This window comes from Onychomys torridus, chromosome 14, assembly GCF_903995425.1.
Source record: "Onychomys torridus chromosome 14, mOncTor1.1, whole genome shotgun sequence".
Classification (NCBI taxonomy): Eukaryota; Metazoa; Chordata; class Mammalia; order Rodentia; family Cricetidae; genus Onychomys; species Onychomys torridus.
In genome coordinates, this window is record NC_050456.1 from 39,480,721 (window position 1) to 39,504,371 (window position 23,651).

General features: G+C 46.0%; 1 protein-coding gene across 2 annotated transcripts in view; it reads left to right on the forward strand.

The window, feature by feature from the left end:
- Positions 1-6,687, forward strand: part of Frmd6 (FERM domain containing 6) — a 72,491-nt gene extending 65,804 nt beyond the window's left edge. For both annotated transcript variants that reach the window (XM_036206382.1, XM_036206384.1), the window contains exons 13-14: positions 1,330-1,421; positions 3,818-6,687. In XM_036206382.1, the coding sequence (XP_036062275.1) occupies positions 1,330-1,421; positions 3,818-4,102 (377 nt within the window). In that variant the 3' untranslated portion in view covers positions 4,103-6,687. The remainder of the gene's footprint in view (positions 1-1,329; positions 1,422-3,817) is intronic.
- Positions 6,688-23,651: the final 16,964 nt, after the last annotated feature.

Consider the following 23,651-nt stretch of genomic DNA (forward strand, 5'->3'; position numbering starts at 1 on the left):
ATACAACTAAAAAATGATCTAACTGAAACTGTTTATATAGAACACCTAAAAATGTGACTTCGATGGGGCCATGGGTGCTTTCTGTTTCTGCCTTGCATCCCCCCAGTTTTCCAGTTTCTCTGCCACATGAACGTTGCTTTTGGACTCTTGACATCAGATTGAGTACAGATGAGGACAGCCGTGCCCGGCTCTGACTTCTTCAGTGGTGGATATGAGCCTGGAGGAGAGTGTTCACAGGCCTAGGAGCCGAGGACATTACCAGAGGGCCCACACAGAATCATACCACATGCCCAACAGTCTTATGGGGCCTATTCAAGGGGTCACACTACCAACCCAAGCATGAGCATCAACCGAGAGATCTAAAGCACCCGTGTATAAGCCAGGAATAGCTTCACAGTGCACGTTTCAATTTAGCTGCTTACTGAATCCTCTGTCTTTACAAGGTGCACACTAGGCTCTGCAGGCTGCTAGCAGTGGCTGAGTAAACATCTCTGGCGTGGCGGGGGTGTCTTCCTGTCCCTGCCGCTGGTCCTCACTTGTTTCTTCGGTGGTGTTTGGTCCAATACCCAGCGCGGGTTGTTAATTTTAGCCTCTGAAACAGTTCTGGAGAGCGTATCACTCACGTGTTAAAGTCAGAAAGGAGAATCTCATCCTTAGATTTCTGGTTCTGAAAATTGAGGTTTCCTCGAGGCACAGAGGTGGTTAAGAGCTGTCCTGATCTCTGAGACCCAGTGCTGACCTCTCAATTGCCGTCTCCATCTTGATCTCTTTCCGCTAGCATCTGCCGTTGGGGCTGTGGTCCCAGTGACCCGTTGGCCAGTGGGAGCTCCTGACCCTTTTTGTCCGTGACTGTTTAACCATCACCAAATGCTGGTTGAGAAGCAGCCTTGTCTATAAAAGGAAGCTCAGGAGATGTGGGAGGCTTGAGAACTGGCCAGGATACACAGCCAGTTAATTATGTGGGCAGGTTCCAGCCCCAGCCCATCTGATTGCAGAGGCCAACACCCTCACACCTGATGTCCACATAGAGCCAAAGCTAGGAGGTTATATTGGTGCTCCACACTATGATATATGGAGAAGATGATAAGGGAGACAAGGTAGAGGCCTCTATACACCTAAGGCCTCCATCTAATGTTATGAACAGCTTACTCCTGGACCTCCCTACCCTAGCCGACCCTGACTCTCTGCCCTCTACTTCCTACCAAGGAGTGGGTGCCACCAGCTGTGAGCCACTGAGGAGTCACCACAGAAGTCCTCAGTAATGATCACAGTTGGCCTTGTCAGAAAATGTGGAGGAGGCTCATTGTTTTTTTTTCTGTCTTACCTCAGGGCTAATTGTAAAAGAAGTCAGTTCTTCCACCTCCAGCTCTTCAGAAACGGTTGTCAAGCTGCGTGGCCAGAGCACTGACTCTCTTCCGCAGGTACGGGGCACTGAAACCTTTGTGTTAGCAACTGGAGTTACAAACCTGCTCTCCTAGTTAGGGTTTCTAGTGCCGCAAAGAGACACCATGACCACAGCAACTCTTATAAAACATTTAACTGGGGCTGGCTTCTAGTCCAGAGGTTTAGTCCATTATCATCGTGGCAGGAAGCATGGTGGTGTGCAGGCAGACATGGTGCTGGAGAGGTAGCTGAGAGTTCACCTTGGTCTGCAGGCAACAGGAAGTGAGCTATGAGACACACTGGGCATAGCTTGAGCGTATAAGACCTCAAGCCCCACCCCCACAGTGACACACTTCCTCCAAAAAAGCCACACCTCCCAATGGTGCCACTTCCTATGGGCCAAGCATCAAGTACATGAGTCTGTGGGGGCCATTCCTTTTCAGACCACCACACATGCTTATATAGGACTACACTTCATACAAGTGAGCAAAGAACAACTAGAAGGAAATGACCAGTTACATACATCCTCACTGTTTTCTGAGTATTTTCATCTCACTTGCTAGTTCCACTTATATTTGGGTTTTATTTGGATAATTGTGTACTTTGTTGTAGTGGGGGCCTCAGGTCATCAGGCTTCTAGTTAACCGTGTGCACCTAAGAGGGTGTATGTGTGTATGTGTGTGCGCGTCGCTTGACTGGCCACCTCAGCAGGTGGGAAGATCGTTGTTGAGTGTGGTAAATGGCAGGGCAGTTTCACTGAATTTCCAAAGTGAGTTACACTGTGTGCTGGCTGTAACCACTAGTGAAACTCTTTAAAAGTGGATATAGACTTAGAAACTTAGACACCCCACGACACCCCACCCCCTCCTTTTCTTTCTTTCTCTGGCATTGTGGCTCACTTTGGACTCTACTTTTTACCCTCACATTTTTTGTGAGGGGTAACCCATTTTTTGTACTTCCGTAAAAGAAGCCATACTACGAAAATGACATTTATTAAACATTTTTCTAAAAGTTCCAGTATTAAACAGTATGTGTAGCAAAGTTGGAGCCTAAGCTCTGTCACCGCATATATGCTGTGTACACTGTACACAGATGTCCCTGGACACCACAGGTGTCACAGCTGAGCAGCAAATGCCAAACCACAGCTCTGGGACATTTGTGTGCCTTGAGAGTTTGTGGTAATAATCAAACAATTCTGTGTCTGAGGTCCTTTTGAGACCTGCGAAGGCCATATCAGGTTTAAGGGACTATTCTACTTTTCAGCGAAACGTGCTCCTAGAAGGTTTGTGTCTAGCAAAGTGGTATCTTTTTCCAACAAGATGTTCCTTGTGGTGCCAAACAGCAAATTTAGACTATCTAGTTTCTTTACATCACCCAGTAAGCATCTCCCATTTGTGTTATTTATCTTTTTTTGTTGTTTGTTTTTGTTTTTGTTTTCCGAGACAGGGTTTCTCTGTAGCTTTGCGCCTGTCCTGGAACTCACTTGGTAGACCAGGCTGGCCTCGAACTCACAGAGATCCACCTGGCTCTGCCTCCCGAGTGCTGGGATTAAAGGTGTGTGCCACCACCGCCTGCCATGTTATTTATCTTCAATGTCTCTATTTTCCACCTGTACCACTTGGGATAATTAAAAAATTATTCAAAAAGCCTGCCACCTACTGGTAGCACTTGGAAGGACAGAGCCTCTCTGAGTGGCCAGGACTTTTCATTCTGCATTTCAAAAATTATTTTTGGTTTGTGTGCGTGTATGTGCACATGCATGCAGTTACCTGTGGAGGCCATAAGAGAGTGTTTGATCCCCAGGGACTGGGGTTTACAAGTGATTGTGAGCCACTGTTGTGGGCCCTGGGAACCGAACCCGGGTTTTCTGGGAGATCAGCCAGTGCTCGTAAAGGCTAAGCCATCTCTGCAGCCCAGTTTCCTCCCAGCCTTCGGCAGCAAGAACACTTTATATTCTGGACTCTTTAAAACTTGCTTCTTCAAGCTGTGTTTCTTGAGTGATAATTACTTTTCCATTTCTTATTAAAATATTAATAGACCCAAGCTGGAAGGGTGTTAGCAAGTTGAACTGTCCTGATGGAAAAAAGAAAGAAAGAAAAGCAGTGTTTTTATCTTTATAGCCTTCTTTTGCAGTAATTGCTGGATTTCTCAAAGGCCAGGAGTAGCTGCCCGCCTGTCTTTGTGTTGGCTATAAATACTGGGCAGGGAAACTACATAGCATGTACCAGCTGAGTGTTTAGGCAGAGCAGGCACATTGAAATACTCAGTGAAAGCTACTTCCTTCAGAAGCCATGGGTGGGAAAGCACTTTGTACCATGTAAGGACTACTTAGCATTTTATGATTTTTGCAGCAGCCCGGCTCTGCTGGCCAAAGACATTACCTTCCCAGGTAGTCCGTCTTACTGTGTTTTCTCACCCTTCCCTCATCTTGCAGACTGTATGTCGAAAACCAAAGACTTCCACCGACCGACACAGCCTGAGCCTTGACGACATCAGACTGTACCAGAAAGACTTCCTGCGCATCGCAGGTCTGTGTCAGGACACTGCTCAGAGCTATACTTTTGGGTGTGGCCATGAACTGGATGAGGATGGCCTATACTGCAACAGCTGCTTGGCTCAGCAGTGCGGCAACATCCAAGACGCTTTTCCAGTCAAAAGAACCAGCAAATACTTTTCTCTGGACCTCACTCACGACGAGGTCCCGGAGTTCGTAGTATGAAGCCCATCTGTAGGCTGCCATCTGCAGGGGGCTGTGGAGTCCGAGGTCCTCTACACACTGTCTGTGCCATATTTTCTCACCCCCAAACTTAGCTCTTTCTTTATAATATCCGTGATGGAAACAAAAGCCTTGGGACAATGCACTTTAAGTATTATGCAGAGGTAGAAGATCAGGAGACAACTGCCCGATGTCTATTGACCCTTTGGAAGGAAGTATGCTTTCAAGCTTACCCAGCTTCCAGACTGTTAAGGTTGTGGTGTGTGTGTTCATCTCTTGTTTTCTAGTTCAAATCATGTCTATCACGTGAAAGATGTTCGGCTTATCTGTTTGCTTGTGAGTTGGGTTTTTTTTTTTTTTTTCTTTTTTAAGCCACGCCCGCATGGAGCGCTTAGGGTTTGAGGGAGGCCGGAGGGAAGCTCTCTCTTCTTTTATGGAGAACCATTCTCAGATCATAGCCATTGCTGCCTCCTAGAGGTTGGCCCAAAATGAACACTGCTGAGGTGATGGGAGTCTGTGGTTCTAGCCAAAGATGAGTACGTGACGGAAACGCTACGCAGAATCCAGGAGACGCGTGCCAGGACTCTTCCACACCCGGACAATGCCCATCCACTATTCTGTTCCTCCAGGAAGCTCTGGGATTCACTTGTGTTCACGACATGGTGCGTTTTGAGGAGTTTACAAGTTGGTATATGTTAAAAACAATGGAAATATCTTAGAAAAAGTTTGTTTGCTGGTATTTTCTTTGTTGTTTTTAATGCTGGCAAACAGATGGTAGTGCTAATTTCTGCTTTATAAAGATACCCTAACTGTATGTATATGTTATACATATATAGATACATGGGACTGTGTGTGTTTATATGTGTTTAAAGCTTAATGACTCACTCTTCATCTGGACTTCCATGTATGTCTTGCACACATCGCATTCCTTGTTTAATGTTGAGGACACGTTGAAAGAATAGCCGCAGACAATCAGTTGATAAACGTAGAGTTCAGAGCGACTCTCCTTGTGTGCCTTTGGCCAAGATCCTCAACCCCGATTGCATACTTAGACTTACCTGGGGAGCTTTTAAAGTGAGCCTGGGTCCTACCCCAGGCCAATTTAAATCAGTCTCTTGGGGGTGGGGCCCAGGTGAAATTGTCCTTTCTTGTAAAGCTTACCAGGTAGAAATAATGCACAGTAGGATTAGAGCCCACTGATCCAAGAGTGTCTTTTTCTTAATTTTCAAATGAAAGTATACAGAGGCTATTAGTGATGGTGGATGGGCTATTCTTAAGACAAGATACTGCCCTGCTGCTGTTACGATGTATAATGAAACCAAGCCAGGAGAACGAGTTTATCAACTTGATAGGCAGTGAAGATGTTGCTCACACATCAGGAGAGAACCTCATAGCACAATGTCTTTCTAGGGGATATTTTTAATGATTTAGTATTTTACAGCATTTGTTTACCATATTTTGATACTCCATTTTTGCTATCTGCCAGGTTTTATTAAAAAAAAAAAAAACTATGTATTATTTTCTAAAGAAACTCATATTTTTGTACAAAATTATGTTTTCAAGTAACAAAGAAATAGATTTAGGGTATAGCAGAACATGAGCAATGTTCCCTGTGGATGGGAGTCAGTGTTACAGACCCAGTGGGGGCCACAGTCCTCCACCATCCCCCACGCTGCCCTCCTGTGCAGGCACAGCTCCAACAGAATCTCACCCACTAACTCTCACCTGACCCTTTCAAGAGAAGAAAAAAAAAAGATCTGTAATCACGACATTGTTCTGCTTTTGTCGAATGCTTCTAGAACCAAAGTTTCTGATACCAGAATGTATCTCAGCCTCCTTGCGGAAGGATGAACGCTGAAGGGATGACCTAATGACTTCTTTTGCTTATGAATCATTACATAATCTTGCCCTTTTTTTATAGACCCTTAGGGGCCAGACCCTGGTGAGGTTTGTACTCTGGAGAGCCCTGATTGCCATGCTGTGTGTTCCCACGGCCCTCAGAGTCGCTTGCAGAAACAAAGATAACAAGGTCGCTTCATTGAACAGGTCATGCTCTATACCCTTCCTCCTCTCTGCTCCAGAATCCAGTCTCCAGGGTTTTGCCTGTGGAGTTACTTTTCATTCACTCACCTTTGGTTGGATTTGGGAATAGCCTTATGGATTTTTTCAAAGATGAAACCTGCTAGGGGACATTTTTCACTTTCTGATCCATGGTAGAATCATACACAGATAGGTTTGTGAAAATCCACTTTGAATAACTGACATTTTTGTATTGGGGAAATTGTTTTTAAGAATAAAGGAAAAGAAAAGTGTACAGCCGTTACTATGCTGCATTTGTTAACATGTCCGTTGCTGGTAAATACACCAGTTTGGTGTTTGTCACCTTCCCACAACATCTGCATTTGTGTTTGCAACAGTGAGCTTTATATCTAAGTAAGTTGTAAATAATCCTTTCTGTGAAAGGATCGTCATGATGGGTTGATATTGAAAGTATGTTTAAAACAAAAAAACTTGCATTATTTTGTAATTATTTCTTATAGGTGTTTCATGGTAAGATCAGCAGTCAATAAAGTTAACTTTTGGCCTTTGAGGTGTCTTTTCTTATTAGACTTCTCAGTTAAGCAAGAACTGGGAAGAAGTGCTTGTGTACTTCCTTGGTGGTCTCTTGTCCCGTAGTAGAGGATATTTAAGGCAACCTTGTGCTGATGGTGGTCAGAGATGTCGCCCGCCAAGTTCTGCCGTGTGCCAGACCTGTGTCACCCAGATTAGAACTGCTCATGGTAATCCTCATGTCCAGGAGGCAGTGATTACTGCCAGCTTGGATGAACCAAGGTTTCGAGGACTTTTTCAGATAGTTATGGCAAAGTCACACACTGCTGTTTCATCAGAGACTAGAAGGACTAGGTTATATACTATATATTGTGTGCACATGTGGGCACGTGCCACAGTGCCTGTGTTGAGGTCAGGTGACAACTCGCAGGAATTGATTCTTCCATCATGTGAGTTCTTGGAACTCAACAGTAAGTACCTTTATCCACCAAGCTGTCTCCCTGGCTCCAAAAAGGCTACTTTAAAAAAAAAAAAATTATTTAAAGTAGTAACTTTAGCATGAACATTTAAAATTATTAGATGTTTTTAAGTGGTTGCATTCACAAGGCTGAGTGGTAAAGGCCCCAGGCATAAAGGGAAGGAGCCAGGAGTTGCATCTAGAGATGATCTCTGCAAAGCCTAGCTCACCATCAAAGACAAGACCATACCCCTCTGCTCCAGTTTTCTTGGATACAAAGTGACAATAATAATTCAAAGGACTGTTTGAGAAATTAAATAAGGTAATAAGATACCCTGGTGAGTAGGGTGAGATGCAAATTTTCAGAACTTCAAACAGGCATTTAACGCTTACAGAATAGAGCCATTTAGAAGCCTAGAATTCAAAACAAGAGGTGGAGGGTGGGGGGGTGTGTATGTGTGTAACACTAAGATTTGAAGTTAGGGCCCCAAGCATGCTAGCAAGCACCGTACCACTGAGCTGCAAACCAAGTTATTTTTGCTTACATGTGATGTGTCTGCCTGTGTGCACAAATGCATGTGTAGGCCCAAAATTAATGTTGGTATCTTCCTTAATCTCTCTCCACTTTATTGAGGCAGGTCTCATGCTGAACCTGGAGTTCACTAACCTCAGCCAGTCCAGCTAGCCAGACTGCCTAGTCCCTGCCTCTGCCTCCCAAGTGCTGGAATTACAGGTGACCACTATGCCTGCCCAGCATTTATGTGGCTTCTGGGAATCCAAACTCCAGCCCTCTGTCTGCAAAGCAAGTGCTTTATCCACTGAGCCATCTCCCTAGTCTTTTTATTTTCATTTTTCATTCTTTCTGGGTAGGATCTCACAAAGTTGCTCAGGCTGGCCTTAAACTCATGATCCTCTTGTCCCAGCCTATTGAACAAGTTATGGGCCTGTATCATCAGGCCTAGTTAAAACCAGAACATTCTAGTGGGGTGTTACTCATGAATGTTGCAGAGTCCCTGGTAAACTGAAGTAAGTTTTCTGTCAAATAATCCTTCTGTGTGTTGTGTGAATATATGTCGCTATGATTGGTTTAATAAACAAGCTGACTGTAAAGTTAGGCGGGAAAGCCGAACTCAGAATATGGGATGAGGAAGGGTGGGGAGGAGTCAGGGTCGCCAGCCGACGGAGTTGGAGTTGGACTCACAAAATTGGATAGAGGTAAAAGCCACAAGCCTCGGTGCTGCACACAGATTAATAGAAATGGGTTAAGTTGTAAGAGCTAGTTAGCAACAAGCCTGAGCTATTGGCCGAGCATTTATAATTACTATTAAGGCTCTATCAGTTATTTGGGAGCAGGCAGGCAGTCAGGACAGGAAAACTTCCTACATAAATTGAGCTGGATGGGGGAAAAAAATCAGGCCACTTGTTATTTATCCAATGCTATATCCATCTTGTCTACTCCTTAAACCAGTCTAGTAATTAGTCACCCTTATTTCACCACTGAGAAAACAGTCAGTCTTGCCCAAGATCCTGAAGCTAGTGAATGGTACAGTGGCATTTTAAATTTTTTAAATTTTAAATGTTTGAGTAATTCTGTCTGCATGTATGAGTACCATGTGCATGCCTAAAGCCAGCAGAGGCCAGAGGAAGATGTCAGTCCCCTGGAGCTGGTGTTACAGATGAGCAGTATTGCCACGTGGGTGCCAGGAACTGAACTCCAAGAGCAGCAAACACTCTGAACTGCTGAGCCATCTGTCCAGCCCCATGAATCAGAGTTTTAAACCCAAATCAAAACCTTTCCTATTGTACACGCCAAACTAACTAATGGCCTTGGAGAAAACAGACACTAATAAAGAAGAAACATTCTGGAAGTGAAAGTGATATTTGCCAATCGATTGGTTTTTAGTACCCAGTATGCCAGGTTTATACCAACCAGGCTTATACGGGTATTGTCTTGGCACAAAGGCAGTGAAGGCTTGGGCATGAGGAGTGGGGGAGCAGAGGCTTTTTGGGGAAGGACTATGCTTGAATAGGGGCTTGCTGGGAGGGTGGGGCTAGCCAAATAAAGGCTTAAAAGTCACACCGCGGTGGTCCTCTGGGTCCCTGTGAGGACCACCCTCCAGGGACCTGTTGGCTTGAGAAATTACTCTTCTACCTAGCCATGGAAGGTCTTGAGTGCAGAGAGAAGACGCTGGGTTTTTTGTTTTGTTTTCTCGATGGAAGGAATCACTGAAGGGTAGTACAGAAGGAAGAAAATGTGTATTGGTTTGAGGTAAACAGCAAGGTGGTGCTTGCAAATGGTTAAGGTTCCCATCACTAGCAAGACTACACAGGATGGTGAGAATCTGAACAGGATGTGGCAATGAGGTAGCAGAATCAAAGAGCTGTTAAGACTCTCGTCTCCCACTAAATATGAGACAGCAGGCAATTGTGCACTTGGCAAAGGCCCTGGGAAGATGACATGCTATCTACTACTCTGTATTGTTAGTGACATGTATGCTGCGTGAATACTTTGCTTGTTAAAAATAGACTCTCTCCAACTTCAGCTGCTTGTTACAAAGACCTGTAGAGCATAAACCAGCCATGACCCAGGGCTGGCTTGGGGCATCTGGCCAGTCCATAAAGGGTGATTCTGCAGGTAAAACTAATAATAAATAGGAGTTGAGCTTGTTGTCAGATAGCTGAACCTGAGCAAAATGGACCAGCCAGGCTACTGTCCCTAAACTACCACGAGTCTTGCTTGGGATGGGCTGTCTCCAGGGCGTCCAAGTAGATTGCATTTTGTGAGCATGACATTCCTTTGTCAATACAACTGCCAGAGGGACCAAAGTTCAGATGAGGCAATGGGCTCACTGTGTCAGGACATCTGACTACATCCACCCTCACTGGGGGAGAGTGTCACATGCTGTTAACTGAGTGTAAGGGTGGGGACCAGGGAGTGCTGTCAGATGTTCTTAGATGCCCTGCTGCTGTTTTATTTGCTTCATCATTGCTCAGATGCTTTATGTAGGTTGATCCCCAAGCAGTGGATAATGGAAGTGAGCTGCTCCACCTAGTCCTTTGATACTTAAGACAAGCATGTAGAGTCAACAGAGGAGCGTGACTTCTGAAAAGTCCTGCTCAGATGCCTTGAGCCATTGTAGGTGACAAAGTTAAAATACTCTCATGAGATTAATCGAATGCTATACACACACGGCAGAGCTATAATTAATCAACTCATTACATAGGGTGGGTGTTACCCCATCTGATGTCAACTGTAATCAGCCCAGGTCTCCTCCATGCACTGCTGTCATTACTGCAAGAGGTTGATTTTGTTGGAACAGACAGCTCTCAACTGGGAAAGGAACTGTGTTCCAAGTTTGCTTCTAAATTGATTGACATTTAGAACACACATTCCCCACTTCCCTTTCTAGCCTGCAACTGCCTGTTTCGTCCAGGGATGTTACTAGAGATTTTCCTTTGCATTAGTAACCATCTGTCAAAGAGGGCAGGTGGAGCAACCCCACGAGCAGATGCCAGGATGCCAGCAGACCCTGCAGGGCAAGAGTGAAATCACAAGTTTCACTTCTCACAGTTCCTCCACACTCAACTATAACACATGGCATCAGGTAAGCCAGGCCGGACGAAGCTCTTCAAACCCTGTCCATCTTGGAGTTGAAGAATACTCACTGTTTCCAGCACCCGCCCCAAGTCCAGGGCAGCACTTGAAGATCTTCTGGCATTGTGGAAGAATGGCCTAGAAAATCATTTGACCCACAGAGGTGAAAGGAAGGGTTAGGAGCTGCCCAGGGCCTTAAGATTCTATCCCTGAATTGTCTCAGGGTGGGGGAAGCGCTCCAGAAAAATTAAACTTATGTGAAAGCTTTCAAATGTAACATCAATATGAATGGGTGTAGTGATTAATTTTTCAACTTAATTGGATGAATTAAAAAACCCCAGGCATTAGTGAGCCACACCTTTTGATGTGCCCCTGAAGACTTTTCCAGAGACGGTTAGCTGAAGGGAAAGACATACCTTGAATGCAGGTGACACCATTCTGCAGACCCAGGGAACTTTTCAGCACTCACACTCATCCATTGACTCCAAATACATATCTTAAGACTTCTTCATCTGCCAAAAGTAAACAAGCTGTCCTCAGCTGCTGCAAGCAGCACCTGGTCCCACTGTCATTTGGATCAGGATGGATTGTATCCCCCAGAGTTGTGAGCCCAAATAAACCTCTCCTAAGCTGTCCGTGTCACATTTCATCAGAGCAGTAAGGAAAGACATGAACACAATAGGTAAGATAAGTTCACAGGGAGGATATACTAGAGGGCCGAAAGGCGTTGATGCACTGTGTTCCTAAAACGGAAAGCTGCAATAACGTGTGTTATTTCCATCAGCTCCAACCAAAATGAATCAGTTCAGCCATGATGGAGTAAGATGGAGTAATGCAGACTGGCTTTCCCATCTAACCTTAAATAAAATGTGTGTGTGTATATGTGTGTATGTGCGTGTGTGTGTGTGTGTGTGTGTGTGTGTGTGTGTGTGTGTGTGTGTGTGTGAACTATGTTTTGGATTTTTGACAACTGGCAGTAAACAGTCACAGAGACGGGAAATGGGCATCATTTTCATTACCCAGATCACACTGCCTGGAGAGCTTCCGTGCCACAACAAGGTTGAAGGGTACCCAGTGGGGCCCAGTGTCCTCTTGAAGGAGAAAGGAAAGGTGAGGAGATGGGTAGACTGCAGTGGCCAGAGCTGACAGGGCTGAGTCCTGAGGGGGAAGACAGAACTGAAAACGCAGTACACACTGACGAGGAACACACTTAGGACTACAAAAGAATCCACAAAAAGAAGAATGAACAAAAATCTTGCTTAGACAGGGCCAGGAGCAGTCGGCATCCCTGCCAGCTGGGATGAAAAAGCCCAGAGAGATGAGTAATAACACTGAGAGGGAACTCAAGACTGAAGGCTGCTGGGTGGTCTTGCCTAACCATTCTAAATCAAGCCTTGCTAAGTATGGAGAGAGGGGCGTGGCAACTTAGAATTTTATACCCAGCAAAGATGAACGGAAAATATTTTCATGGCGTTAAATGCTAAAAGAATTCAACACCAACAGACCTGTGTCAGCAGTGTTTGTGAAAAGCTCTAGGAAAAAAAATGTAATAAGGTTATAGGCACATATGATCAAGTTTTATTTGTGAAAAACTGGATCCATACAAAGAATGAAGACTGATAAATAATGTTGTTTTTAAACAGTTTCAACATTGAATAATCTGTTTGAAACCCTTTACCAAAAAATTGGCTATTTGAAGCAAAAACAAAAGCAATATTACGAAGTTTATAAGCATGTATGGAAAGAAGGTGTCTGGCCATAATAGCACAAAGACCAGGAAAACATGCTATCAAAAGAACTAGAAATTGTTTTCCATAAAAGGCCAAGAAATGAACATTTTAGGTTTTGTCAATCATGTGAAGTATGTTAGAACTTCATACCTCTGCAATTCCAGTGTCAGCACAGCCCAAGATCATGGGGTCTGTTCAAATAAAGAGATAGTTACACACACACACACACACACACACACACACACACACACACACCCCAAAACAAAACAAAACAAAACAAAACAAAACAAAACTACAGGTAGCAGGTTGGTTTTGGCTCCCAGGCTGTCTATGATGGACAATCTTGATTGTCAGCCTGAATGAATTGAAAAAATGCCCAGGTAACTGTGAGGTGTATCTGTGAGGACATTTCGGAGAAGATCAACTAGTGGGCAAAGAATTGGATTGGATGTGGGGTGCACCATCCCATGGGCTGAAGGCGCAAGTGAAGACATGCCTTCTTCATGTGCATCCTGGCTGCTGTAATGTGAGCAGCTTTCCTGCCTCCTCAACACCTCTGAGTGACTGAAAACAAACTCTATATACTAGCATGGTATGGGGAAAGGCACGTGGTTATGTGTGTGTTTGCATGTTAATGCATGACAAATGATTATGAAGGACACACAAAGATATGAGTAACTCTGAAGAGGCAAGCTAAAGACCTGAAAAGAAGACCTCTGCTGGGTTCTTCTAAACTACATGTTCTTCTCAGGAAATTAGTATTTTAGAACAACAGAGCCTAGGCTAGAGGGGTAATTCAACAGGCAATGTTGCTTACTGCTAAGCCTGGTGACCCCGGTTTGAACCCCAGAACCTGCATGGTAGGAGAAACTGACTCCCACATGCGGTCCTCTGCCCTTCACATGTACACAACACACACACACACACACACACACACACACACACACACACACACACACCTTCATTAAATAAATGTAAGTTTTAAAAATTAAAAGTAGATTAATCAGGGAGTAAATACATTTTAGAGAATATTGTTGGAGGCAAAGTGTATTGCATTCAGAATAGTAGAGAGAGTTGCCACACAGTGAAGTGAGAGAGTTCCACAGAACAGAGCTAAATGGATGTTTGGAGTGAAGAGTTGGGAGAGAAAGAGAGTCCCCCACAAAGCAGTAGCAGAAAGTCAAGAGGGCAAGAGGGAAAAAAAAAAAATAAGGGTTCCAACAGACATCCAGGACCTGCAGACATCCAGGACCCAGCTGGTGCACAGCAGCAATATGGAGGAGAGAGAAGGCATACAAGAAATGACTCCGAATGAAGATAGGCTTGTACAAACTAGAAAAACAAAACAAAACAAACAAACAAATAAACAAATAAACAAAAACCAGGAAGGAACACCCAGATAACAAGTAATGAAGACCAGTTCACCAGGCAATTTCCAAAATCCCTGGCAAGTCTCATAGTGTGTTTGGTTCTTAAAGAATGATATGGGAGGTCTGTAGTTCTGTGGGTGATACTAATTCAGACGGGTAAACAAAGGAGCCGTAACTGAGGACATCGTCCATCCGGGACTGCAAGGCTCACAGAAAATACTGCCTGCTCCCAAAGCCAACACTACTAACAGAAGCAGTGTTCGTCCTGGAGGAGGGGGTTGTGCCTGAGGGAGACCCTGTGCACAGGGTATGGGAGAGTCTCACCTCTCCTGTTAGAAAGCTGCTAATAGCCCAACGGGAATCAAAAAGCATGAAAAAGGAGAAGGCAGATATTATAAACATGTTATTTTAAAAATATGGATTAAATCCTTTTCTTCTAAAACCGCCTTGTGAGTTGAAAGCATTGGTGTGTGAAGATGCTGCCTAGTAGAGTCTTTGACTTTTAAATTATACTAATGTACCATTTGGATACAATATTTTATTTTTCCTTGTTTGTTCATTGAAACAGGGTTTCTTTGAGTAGCCCTGGCTGTCCTGGAACTCACTCCGTAGACCAGGCTGGCCTTAAATTCAGAGATCCACCGCCTCTGCTTCCCAAGTGCTGAGATAAAAGGCGTGTGCCACCACTGCCCGGCTAATTGTTTCTTTTTAGAGAGAGAGAGAGCACAATTCTTTCCGTCACTAACCACTGAACTGCTCTTAGCGAAGGCCACAAAGAGGCGATGGCAGGCAGCTATGAGGTGGTGACATGGTTCTGTCTGGGAAGTGTTGCTGTGTTTATGTAGAAAAGATAAGTGGGTGCTCAGCCCAGCAGGCTGCCGCTCCTCTGGAGGTCGACTCTTCCTGGCTCTTCTGCGAGGTGTTGGGATATTAATGAAAAGGCCTTTGGGGGCCACATGGGAGTTGTTGGTAGGAAGGTGCCAGAAGGTGAGGCGGCTCCCCTTTTCTGGGCAGGCAAGAAAGCGTGGCGCTGATGCCCCTGAGAACCATCTGGCTCCGGTTTCTTCCAGCAGATGGGTGTCTGGTAACCCGACGCCCCTGTTGGAAGGACCCAAGTTGACTGTCCCACCTGGCACTGGGGCTGGCTTTGCCTCCAGTTTCAGCCTCAAGTCTCTGGGGGGCTAAGGACAAAAAGTGGAACCTGAGACCCTGTGTTCGGAGGGAGGAGCTGGAGACACAGAGGGTGGGGGTGCCTGGAGTTGAGGGAAGGGATGCTGGCCGCAAGTTGGTCAGCCAGTCCATCTCACGTCAAAGGCTCATAAACCAAAGAGGCTCTGAAGCTACACCAGCTTTTGTAAATGCCAATCAGAACCTCCAGGAGGTGCTGCCAAGGACCGTGATACGCCCATCCATCCTTTGACCCCTCTCGGAAGCCTGCCAGATGCACACAAGCTGGCTACGGCTCCAGACAATCCTCTCTACCTGAGTTCTCTCTTTTCTCCCTCTGTCCCTAAGATCAGACACAAAGGGAACTTTCTGCGCACAGGGTCTGGGATGAATGGTAAAATCCCGCCCAACAGCCTCCGCCTGGGATCAATTGGTGTGGCGCGAGGCACAGATGCCCAGGGGCGGGCTTCTCCTGTAGGTAGTTGCTATCTTTCATCCCAGTCACCTCCAGAGAGCAGTGGTGTGAAAAGGGAGGGATGGAAATCACCAGAGAAGGTGAAGTGGTGAGTTGATTAGATGGTGGAGATGAACAGAGCTTTCTTTATCTAAAAATTGCAGTTAAGTTGTACACATAGACACAGGAACAACCCCCCACACACACACACCACCACCACCACCACCACCACCCCATTTGTGGTGACACCCTAAAGACCTAGTTAGTAGTGGGCCTGGCATAGGAAGGGACCCAATTAATACTGAGTTTAGCAACAAGTGGAAGTTCCAGAGCCACGTGTCAGGGAGCCAGGTGAGTAGAGTAGATGATAAAGATGTCAGCCCTTGGGACACTTCCTCTGATCCATCTCTCCTGGTCTTAGCTCGTGACTCTGCTCTGACCATTCTCTTCTGCCCACCAGTTCTAACCTTAGTGTCTATTGTGTCCCTACCTCGTAGAGGCTTTCCAATAGGACCTGGCCTAAACTCCAATCCCGGCTCACTAACCCATTTATTTGTTATTCTTTGATGGTCTCCTCTTTGTATGTCACAGCGAAGGCCCTGAGAAGGCTTGCTAATGGAAGTACTAATCCTAACTCCCAAAGGTGCAGCCCAGAGCGGTGACACACCCATCCATCCTTCTGACCCCTCTTGGAAACCGGCTGTACCAAGTGCACACATACCCCATCCAGCTTCTGGATCAGGTATGTAGAACAGCAGGCATGTGATGGATTTGGGTAGGTGAATATAGTACCATTCAATTATAGAAGAAACCTTGTTTTCATCCTAAGTTACATTTTGCTTTTTTTACAGAGTGGGACTAATCTTAGGATGGATTTTGTCTACTTGATGTTAATGTTCCTCCAGCTCCATCCTCGGAAGCTGCTGGTGTACCAGGGTGTTGTGGATTACATTTTATCGCCTAAGGACAACAAGCAAGATTATCCTCAACAGACAGCTTAGCGGCATCACAATGCAAGATGCTTTTGCTCAGCACTGGAGAAGATGAAAGCACATCAAACAGGATGAAATAAAGAAACCAGCTCTCAGAAGAGACCAGAAGGAGCAAAACATTACATGCACCCAGGGAGGGAGGACCAGCTCCCACATCTTCACTCTGCACAGGACAGTGAAACTTCTCTTCACCCCAGCCAGGGCATTATTGTGACCAAATGCAATTGTGCATCTTCAGATGTTCCAGTAACCTCACATTCTGTGGCTTGCAGGCCTGAGGGGACAGTGATTCCTTCTTTGGCATGGCCCTGGTCAAAGGCTCAGCTTGGAGACAGCCCTGGGTGGGTGAGCCCACAGAACTAGCTGTTCAGGAATGATGGACAAAACCACAGGCAGAGATGGCACAGCATAGATTTCTGGTTCCAGCCTGTTTCAGAACAGTGAGCAAGGCAAGGGATTGGCTTATAGAACACCTCCCTCACCTCCTTGATTGGCAGAGGAGTGGCTCCCAAGCATAGCATGTGGGAAAGGTTTTCGGGAGCCTTTATCTGATGGCAGGCAGCTTCTGTTGTGTCTGCTCATGTCAGCTCCAAACAGGAAAGGAATCCTGCCGTCACTACTGGGTGTTCAGCAAACCTGGGTGAATCTAGATGAACAGCGGGTGGGGGTCAGGGGAGCAGCTTCAGTTGGAGCTGGGCTTTCCTGGATCTTGCCTGTTCCTGACTGCACCCTGACCTTTGGTGGTCAAAGAGAGTGGTTCACAAGAGCAACTCCCGGGGAAAATAAGTGATAGGCTTGGAAACTCCACCTGAACTTCATAGAGGCTCTTGCCAACCCTGGTATGAGCTGAGGAGGCTGTGTCAGTTTATGGATTCCTTGGTTCCCTGTTCGCCTCCAGCTGGTGTGGAAGGTGTGCGTTGGTAGCTTTATTCATACCACGGCTGCTGCTTCTTCTTCTGCTTCTTCTTCTTCTTCTTCTTCTTCTTCTTCTTCTTCTTCTTCTTCTTCTTCTTCTTCTTCTTCTTCTTTCGAGACAGGGTTTCTCTGTGTAGCTTTCTGCCTTTCCTGGAACTCACTTGGTAGCTCAGGCTGGCCTTGAACTCACAGAGATCCGCCTGGCTCTGCCTCCCAAGTGCTGGGATTAAAGGCATACACCACCACCACCCAGTGGCTTCTTTTCTTTTCAGTTTCCCACCACAGGTACTTACCTAGCTGGAACACCCAAAGCCACTTCTGAGGAACAACAGAATTGGCCCCGCTATAGGGCTGGCCCCTTCTCCGTTCCACTGGGTCCCCATACGGCTCACTCACCATCCAGACCATGCTCAACTTCCTAACTTGTGGTCACTCACGGGATGAGAAGGCTCTTCAGGGTTTCCTAAGTGACACACCTGGATCAGTTGTACCTCGTGCTGAAGCACACAGAGCCTTTATATTCCATCTCGAGAATCCATCTCGAGAAGTGACCATTGTTCTATCCGGTGACTACTGGGCTGTGAAGTCAGAGAAGGTAAGAGCGGTACCCTTGTGGTGAGCAGTTGTGAGCCGTGAGTCTGGAGGGCTAGATGGTGGTCGTGTGCAACTCATTTAGCTGGTCACCTGGCACACAGGCTGGATGCTAGTACAAAGCAAACTATGGTATGTGGATGACCGCTACTCTAGTCATCTCTGGTCCTGTGAGAAACAGAGGGAAGACTGAACCCAAGAGCTGCCACCCATGGCCTTCTCTAGAAGGTTTAAGGCTTTGATCTCCTGATGGATCCCCCGCCCCAACCAGTCTCATTCATAGAGTAGAAATGACTTGACCCTTGAAACACTTCTATGAGGGGATTTTTTTTTTTTTTCAAGACAGGGTTTCTCTGTGTAATGTCCTAGAACTCACTCTGTAGACCAGGCTGGCCTAGAACTCACAGAGATCCACCTGCCTCTGCCTCCTGAGTGCTGGGATTGAAGGCGTGTGCCACCACTGCCCAGCCAGGGGTTGGAGGTCTTTCATTATCCTCATTTTACAAAAGAGAAACTGAGTCTCAAGGAAGATCAGATGTTTGCCAAATAGGTCCCCCGGCACCAGAGTCCAGGTCAGCCTTTCTTCACTGCTCAGATTGTTGTCCGCCAGGTGACAGTCTGGGCACTTCGTCTCCAATCTTTTTCCCACGACTTTGTTGCTTTGAGTCAACTTTCCACGCTCTCACTAAGACTTACTTGTTCTTACTTTATGCATGGGGTTTACTAGGATCTATGCAGATCTACCGCATTTGTGCAGTGCCCATGGAAGCCAAAGAGTGTGTCACATCCGCTGGAGCTGAAGTTAGAGATCGCTGTGAACCACCACCTGGGAAACGAACCAGGGTCCTGTGCAAGAGCAGCCAGTGCTCTTCACCACACAATCATCTCTCCGGCCCTCACTCCCTCACCTTAGAAGTTACCTCTACAGGGTTGGGGATTTAGCTCAGTGGTAGAGCGCTTGCCTAGCAAGCGCAAGGCCCTGGGTTCGATCCTCAGCTCCACATACAAAAAAAAAAAAGTTACCTCTAGCCACTCAGCCTGACACTCTTGCCTCTGCTCTCAGGCCATATTGCATACACACCTGCCAATCAAAATTCACTCATTGCTACCCTTCTCTCCTACCTCTTAGGACCATATCCCTTTTCTTTTCTTTTCTTTTCTTTTCCTTCCTTCTTTCCTCCCTCCCTCCCTCCCTGCCTCCCTCCCTCCCTCCTTCTTTCTCTTTCTTTCTTTCTTTCTTTCTTTCTTTCTTTCTTTCTTTCTTTCTTTTTTCTCTATGTACCCCTGGCTGTCCTGGAACTCACTCTGTAGACCAGACTGGCCTCAAACTCAGAGATCTGCCTGCCTCTGCCTCCGGGGCACTGGGATTAAATGCCTTCACCACCACCTCCCGGTTAGGACCATATCCTTTCGACTCACCCCTCTGCTCCCTCCTCTCAGTGCAGGAATATGACAAAAGCTTTCCTTTTCTAAACCAGCACACACGTGAAACACAAAAATATAAAAGGCTCTTCTGCCCTCTGTCCCGTCCCATCCCTCTGCCCGTCTTCCCTTATCATATAGACCCAGAGGGTATCCACCCGACTGTCTCAACTCTGCTTCATCCACCCAGGCCCATCTCACCCACATTGCTGGTTTGAACTGCACCTACCTGGTTCTGTCCCACAAAACAAATGGAACCTAGTCACCGCCCCCAGCCCCCAGCCTTGCCCCGCTAGTCACCTCCACCTGATGTATTCAGGGCACTCCAGAGCAGCATCACAACATTCACTTCTAACCCATCCTCCTGGGGGGCTCCCTATCAGCTGGGGAGGCCACTGTTCCTTTTTCTCTGTATGTCAGAAACTAGGAAATAACACTTTTTTTTTCTCAATGTTAGGGATTGAGGACAGAGTCACATGCCGTCGTGCGGGGCCACTACTGCTCTCCCTCTGAGCTTTGTCCCTTGCCCAGACATCATACTTGGTACTTGACAGTTGCCATTTAGTAGACCTTCTTCTGTGGGTCTCCCAGATGCTCCTAGGTACATATTTTACCATCATCCTGGTTCTGGAACAAGAACCATTGTCTTGTTCCTAAATTACTGTCGTGTCATCCTGAGTCCAGAAATACCCTTCTAAGTCTGTCTCCCCACCCTAGAGGGTTCTATGAACATTTTAACTGCTTTCCCTGAAATCTCCAGGGGCTCCAGCGCTTTGGTGGGGCATACAAGGTACTGTGTGATCTTGCAACTATTTCTGGAATGAGTGTCTCTCCGTCACACTCTGTGGTCCTCTCCCACAGCCCAGACGCTGCTGTGGTCCTTGCAGGTGCCTTGCAGTTTCCTGCTTCCAGTCAGTGTGTCCCTCTACAAATATTTTTTTCTCACCCTAGCCCCACTCCTCAACCCATTCCTTTGTGAGGAATCATTTCTAACCACCCATTTCCGGGTGTATTCTCTCCAGCCACGTATGCATGTATCTGTACCACATTTTGCAGTTTCTCAGGAAAGATGATGTCACCTAACTTAAGCTCTAGGTTTCTGATTACCTCACGCCGCCCAAATACTCTCTTGCTTGCAGAATGAGATTATCAGCCACCCACTGTGGATGCTCTGAGTTTCCTAATCCACCTTCCGAAGTGAGAAAGGAGGACTTGGAAAAAAAAATGAACACCCCATCAGCAGAAGGCAACAGGGAGCCTTGGCTCTGAGGCCTGGCAGAGTCACTTCTGCCTTGGCCTAGATGTGTCTGAGAAAAAAATGTAGATTAAAGTCCATTCCTATCCCCAAGACTGGAAAGGCCACAGGTGATAGGTGGTGTATGTGTGTGGACATGTTAAAGCAAAGAACACGGAGAGAAATGTAAACATATGCTTTTGATGCAGGGGAAGGAATAAGGAATATATTCTAATCTTTATGATAGACAAGGAAGGGGTTTGCTTTGTTTTGTTTTGCTTGGTTTTGTTTTTGTTTTGTTTTGTTGAGATGGAGTCTTACTGTGTAGTGACCTCAAAACCACAGTGATCCTCTGTGTGCTGGAATTACAGATGTGAGCCATCACATCTGGCAAGGAATTTTGGAATTTTAAAGCCTCCTCAGGGCTCGGATGTTCCCTGATCAAGAGAAGAGAGCCTTCCTATGGCCCCTGTTGGAGTTAGGAGATTTGCCTGTGTGGGAACGAAGACCTCAAGGTAGACACCAAGCAGGCAGGCTGTGCCTCTTTGAAGACACTCTACAAGGCCTGAGCACTCCATCTTCCTCTACCCTTCAGGTATCATCCTAAGCAGAGCTTTCTTGGTGTTCTCTGGCATATCCTTACAATTTCAGGAGTGAGGGAGGCAATTTTTGAGAAATAAGTACTTTATCATCTGAGTTGAAAAATGCTGTTTTAGCTTCCAGTTTGACCAACTTTGCACTTCTGAAAGACGAGAACCGAGCGCCATCTTGTGGTTGATAGCCTCCACTTCAATGGCTATTAACAACCTCCACCAGCCCCAGGGCTACCCAGCACAGAAATCTGGAAGAAATCTGGTCCAGTAGAAAGTGCACCAGAGTCTCACTGGGGGCTAAAACGGTCATTAATGTTAACAGCATTGAGGTGGTCCAAAGGAGTTTTTTTTTTTTTTTTTTTTTGGTCACTTAACTGGTGTGGTTTCATCAGTAGATATGGATTCCAATTTGAAGTAGTCTAATAAAAATAACGTCCTTGCCCCGTGGCAGGAACACCAGACTGGAAACCAAGACACCTGGTATTTAACTGCCCCTCTGCCATGTGGAACATAGGTGGGCTAACATCAGAAGGTGACAGACAGGAGTCTCCATCTGGGTCCAGGGGTAAGTGCAAGTATGACCATAGGCTAAGAAACCCTTTGCTGCCGGGCGGTGGTGGTGCACACCTTTAATCCCAGCACTTGGGAGGTAGAGCCAGGTGGATCTCTATGAGTTCGAGGCCAGCCTGGCCTACAGAGTGAGATCCAGGAAAGGCGCAAAGCTACACAGAGAAACCCTGTCTCGAAAAAAAAGAAAAAAGAAAAGAAAGAAATACTTTGCTAAGTATTTTTCCAGTATCTTCCCTGCATATTATGTAATGTAAATATTAAAATGGGATCTACTAGACTGGCTTACAGGATGTGGTCCAGGTAGTCCAACAATGGATGTCTCACGTCAGAAAAGCCAAGAATCCCGTGTCTCAGCAGTCCTTATCTGAGGCTGGAGTCTGGAAGATTCCTGAAGAGTTGCGGTTCTTCAGTCAACAGTGGAATCCTGGTGAATGAAGCTGGATTCAATACCAGCCACAGAAGCAGGATGGACACTTGCCAGCAAGAACGGAGGCCAGCAGGTGGAAAACAAAGCCTCCTCCTTCTTTGTCTTTCTATCTAGAATGCCACCAGAAGGTGGGGCCTAGACTTAAGGTAGATAGATCTTCCTGCGTCAGATAATCAGATTAAGGGCATCCCTCACAAGAGTACCCAGCACCCTTCAGCTTTAGTTGATCACAGGTGTAGTCGAATCGACAACCAAGATTAGCCATCACACGTGGCAAAATTAAAGGAGGCTGCCCCCGGTAGCAAGTGATGAGCCAGGACCTGACCCTTGGCCTGACTCTAAAGTATGTGGTCTTTATTTTTCAAAACTTATTTATTTTTATAATTTTTTATCATGGTGAATAGGGGGCGGGTGGGGATCCACACATGAGCCGCATGGCTTAAATGTTTGCATCCCTTGGTGGTAGGCGAGCCCAGACCCCAGGAGTGTTCAGCAAAGAGCAGGTACTCACCTGGCTGCCTGCTCATTCTGTGAGTTCTCCCTTGTTTCCATGTAAGTTTTTCAAAAATATATATACCCTTTGATTTCTAAAGATAAAGGTTGAACACACACACAGAGAGAACACAAGCATTTTGCTGAGGAAATAAGAGGAAAACTAAATCTGTTACAGAAGAGACAAGACGCTGTGTTCACCATGGATGCAGACAGCGCTGTGCTCAGGGCTTAAAGCACCTTGTGAGGTGCATGTTTTCTTGCCCTCTTTTAACCCCCAAGGGAGCGCCCACATAAAGAGCTCAAGAATGTTGCTGCTGGTCACATAGATACACCTCTAACACAAGCCTTTCACTTAAGCAATGCCATGGAAGCGTCCTTGACATGCAACAGACTGCACATATTTCAAGTATAAAGCTGAATGAGTTTTGATTGTATAAACCTCCGTCCGAAACCATCACCACAATCAAGATGATGAACACATCCATCCTCCTGTCCATTTCCCAATGCTCCTTTGAGATCTCCATACTGCTCTTCCCGGCCACCCACTGATCTGTTTTCAGCACTGTTTTCATTTTATACACAGATATGTGTATAGGAGCATGCAGCAGATTCTCAGTTCTGACTGGCTTCGTTCGTTCTAATTATTTTAATATTGACATTACAGTGTGTGTGTGAATACCATCCTCTTCATTATCAAGGAACATTTCTTTCTATGCATACAGCAACTATTTCTTGACGATGGACATTTGGGTTTCAGTGAGCCCTCCACCCCCTGTGATCTCAAATTCAATAGAGAGGAAATACAGTCATCCTTTTGGTGGCTGTGTATACACTAACCATGTGCAGGTATTTCCCTGTGCTTCTCCATTGGCAACACAGCTTAACAGCTATCTACCCAGCATTCCCATTGTGTTAGGTTGAGTGATGCTTTAAACCACACAGCTGGATGCACATTGACTCTATGATAGTTCTGGGCTGCTTTGAACAGGG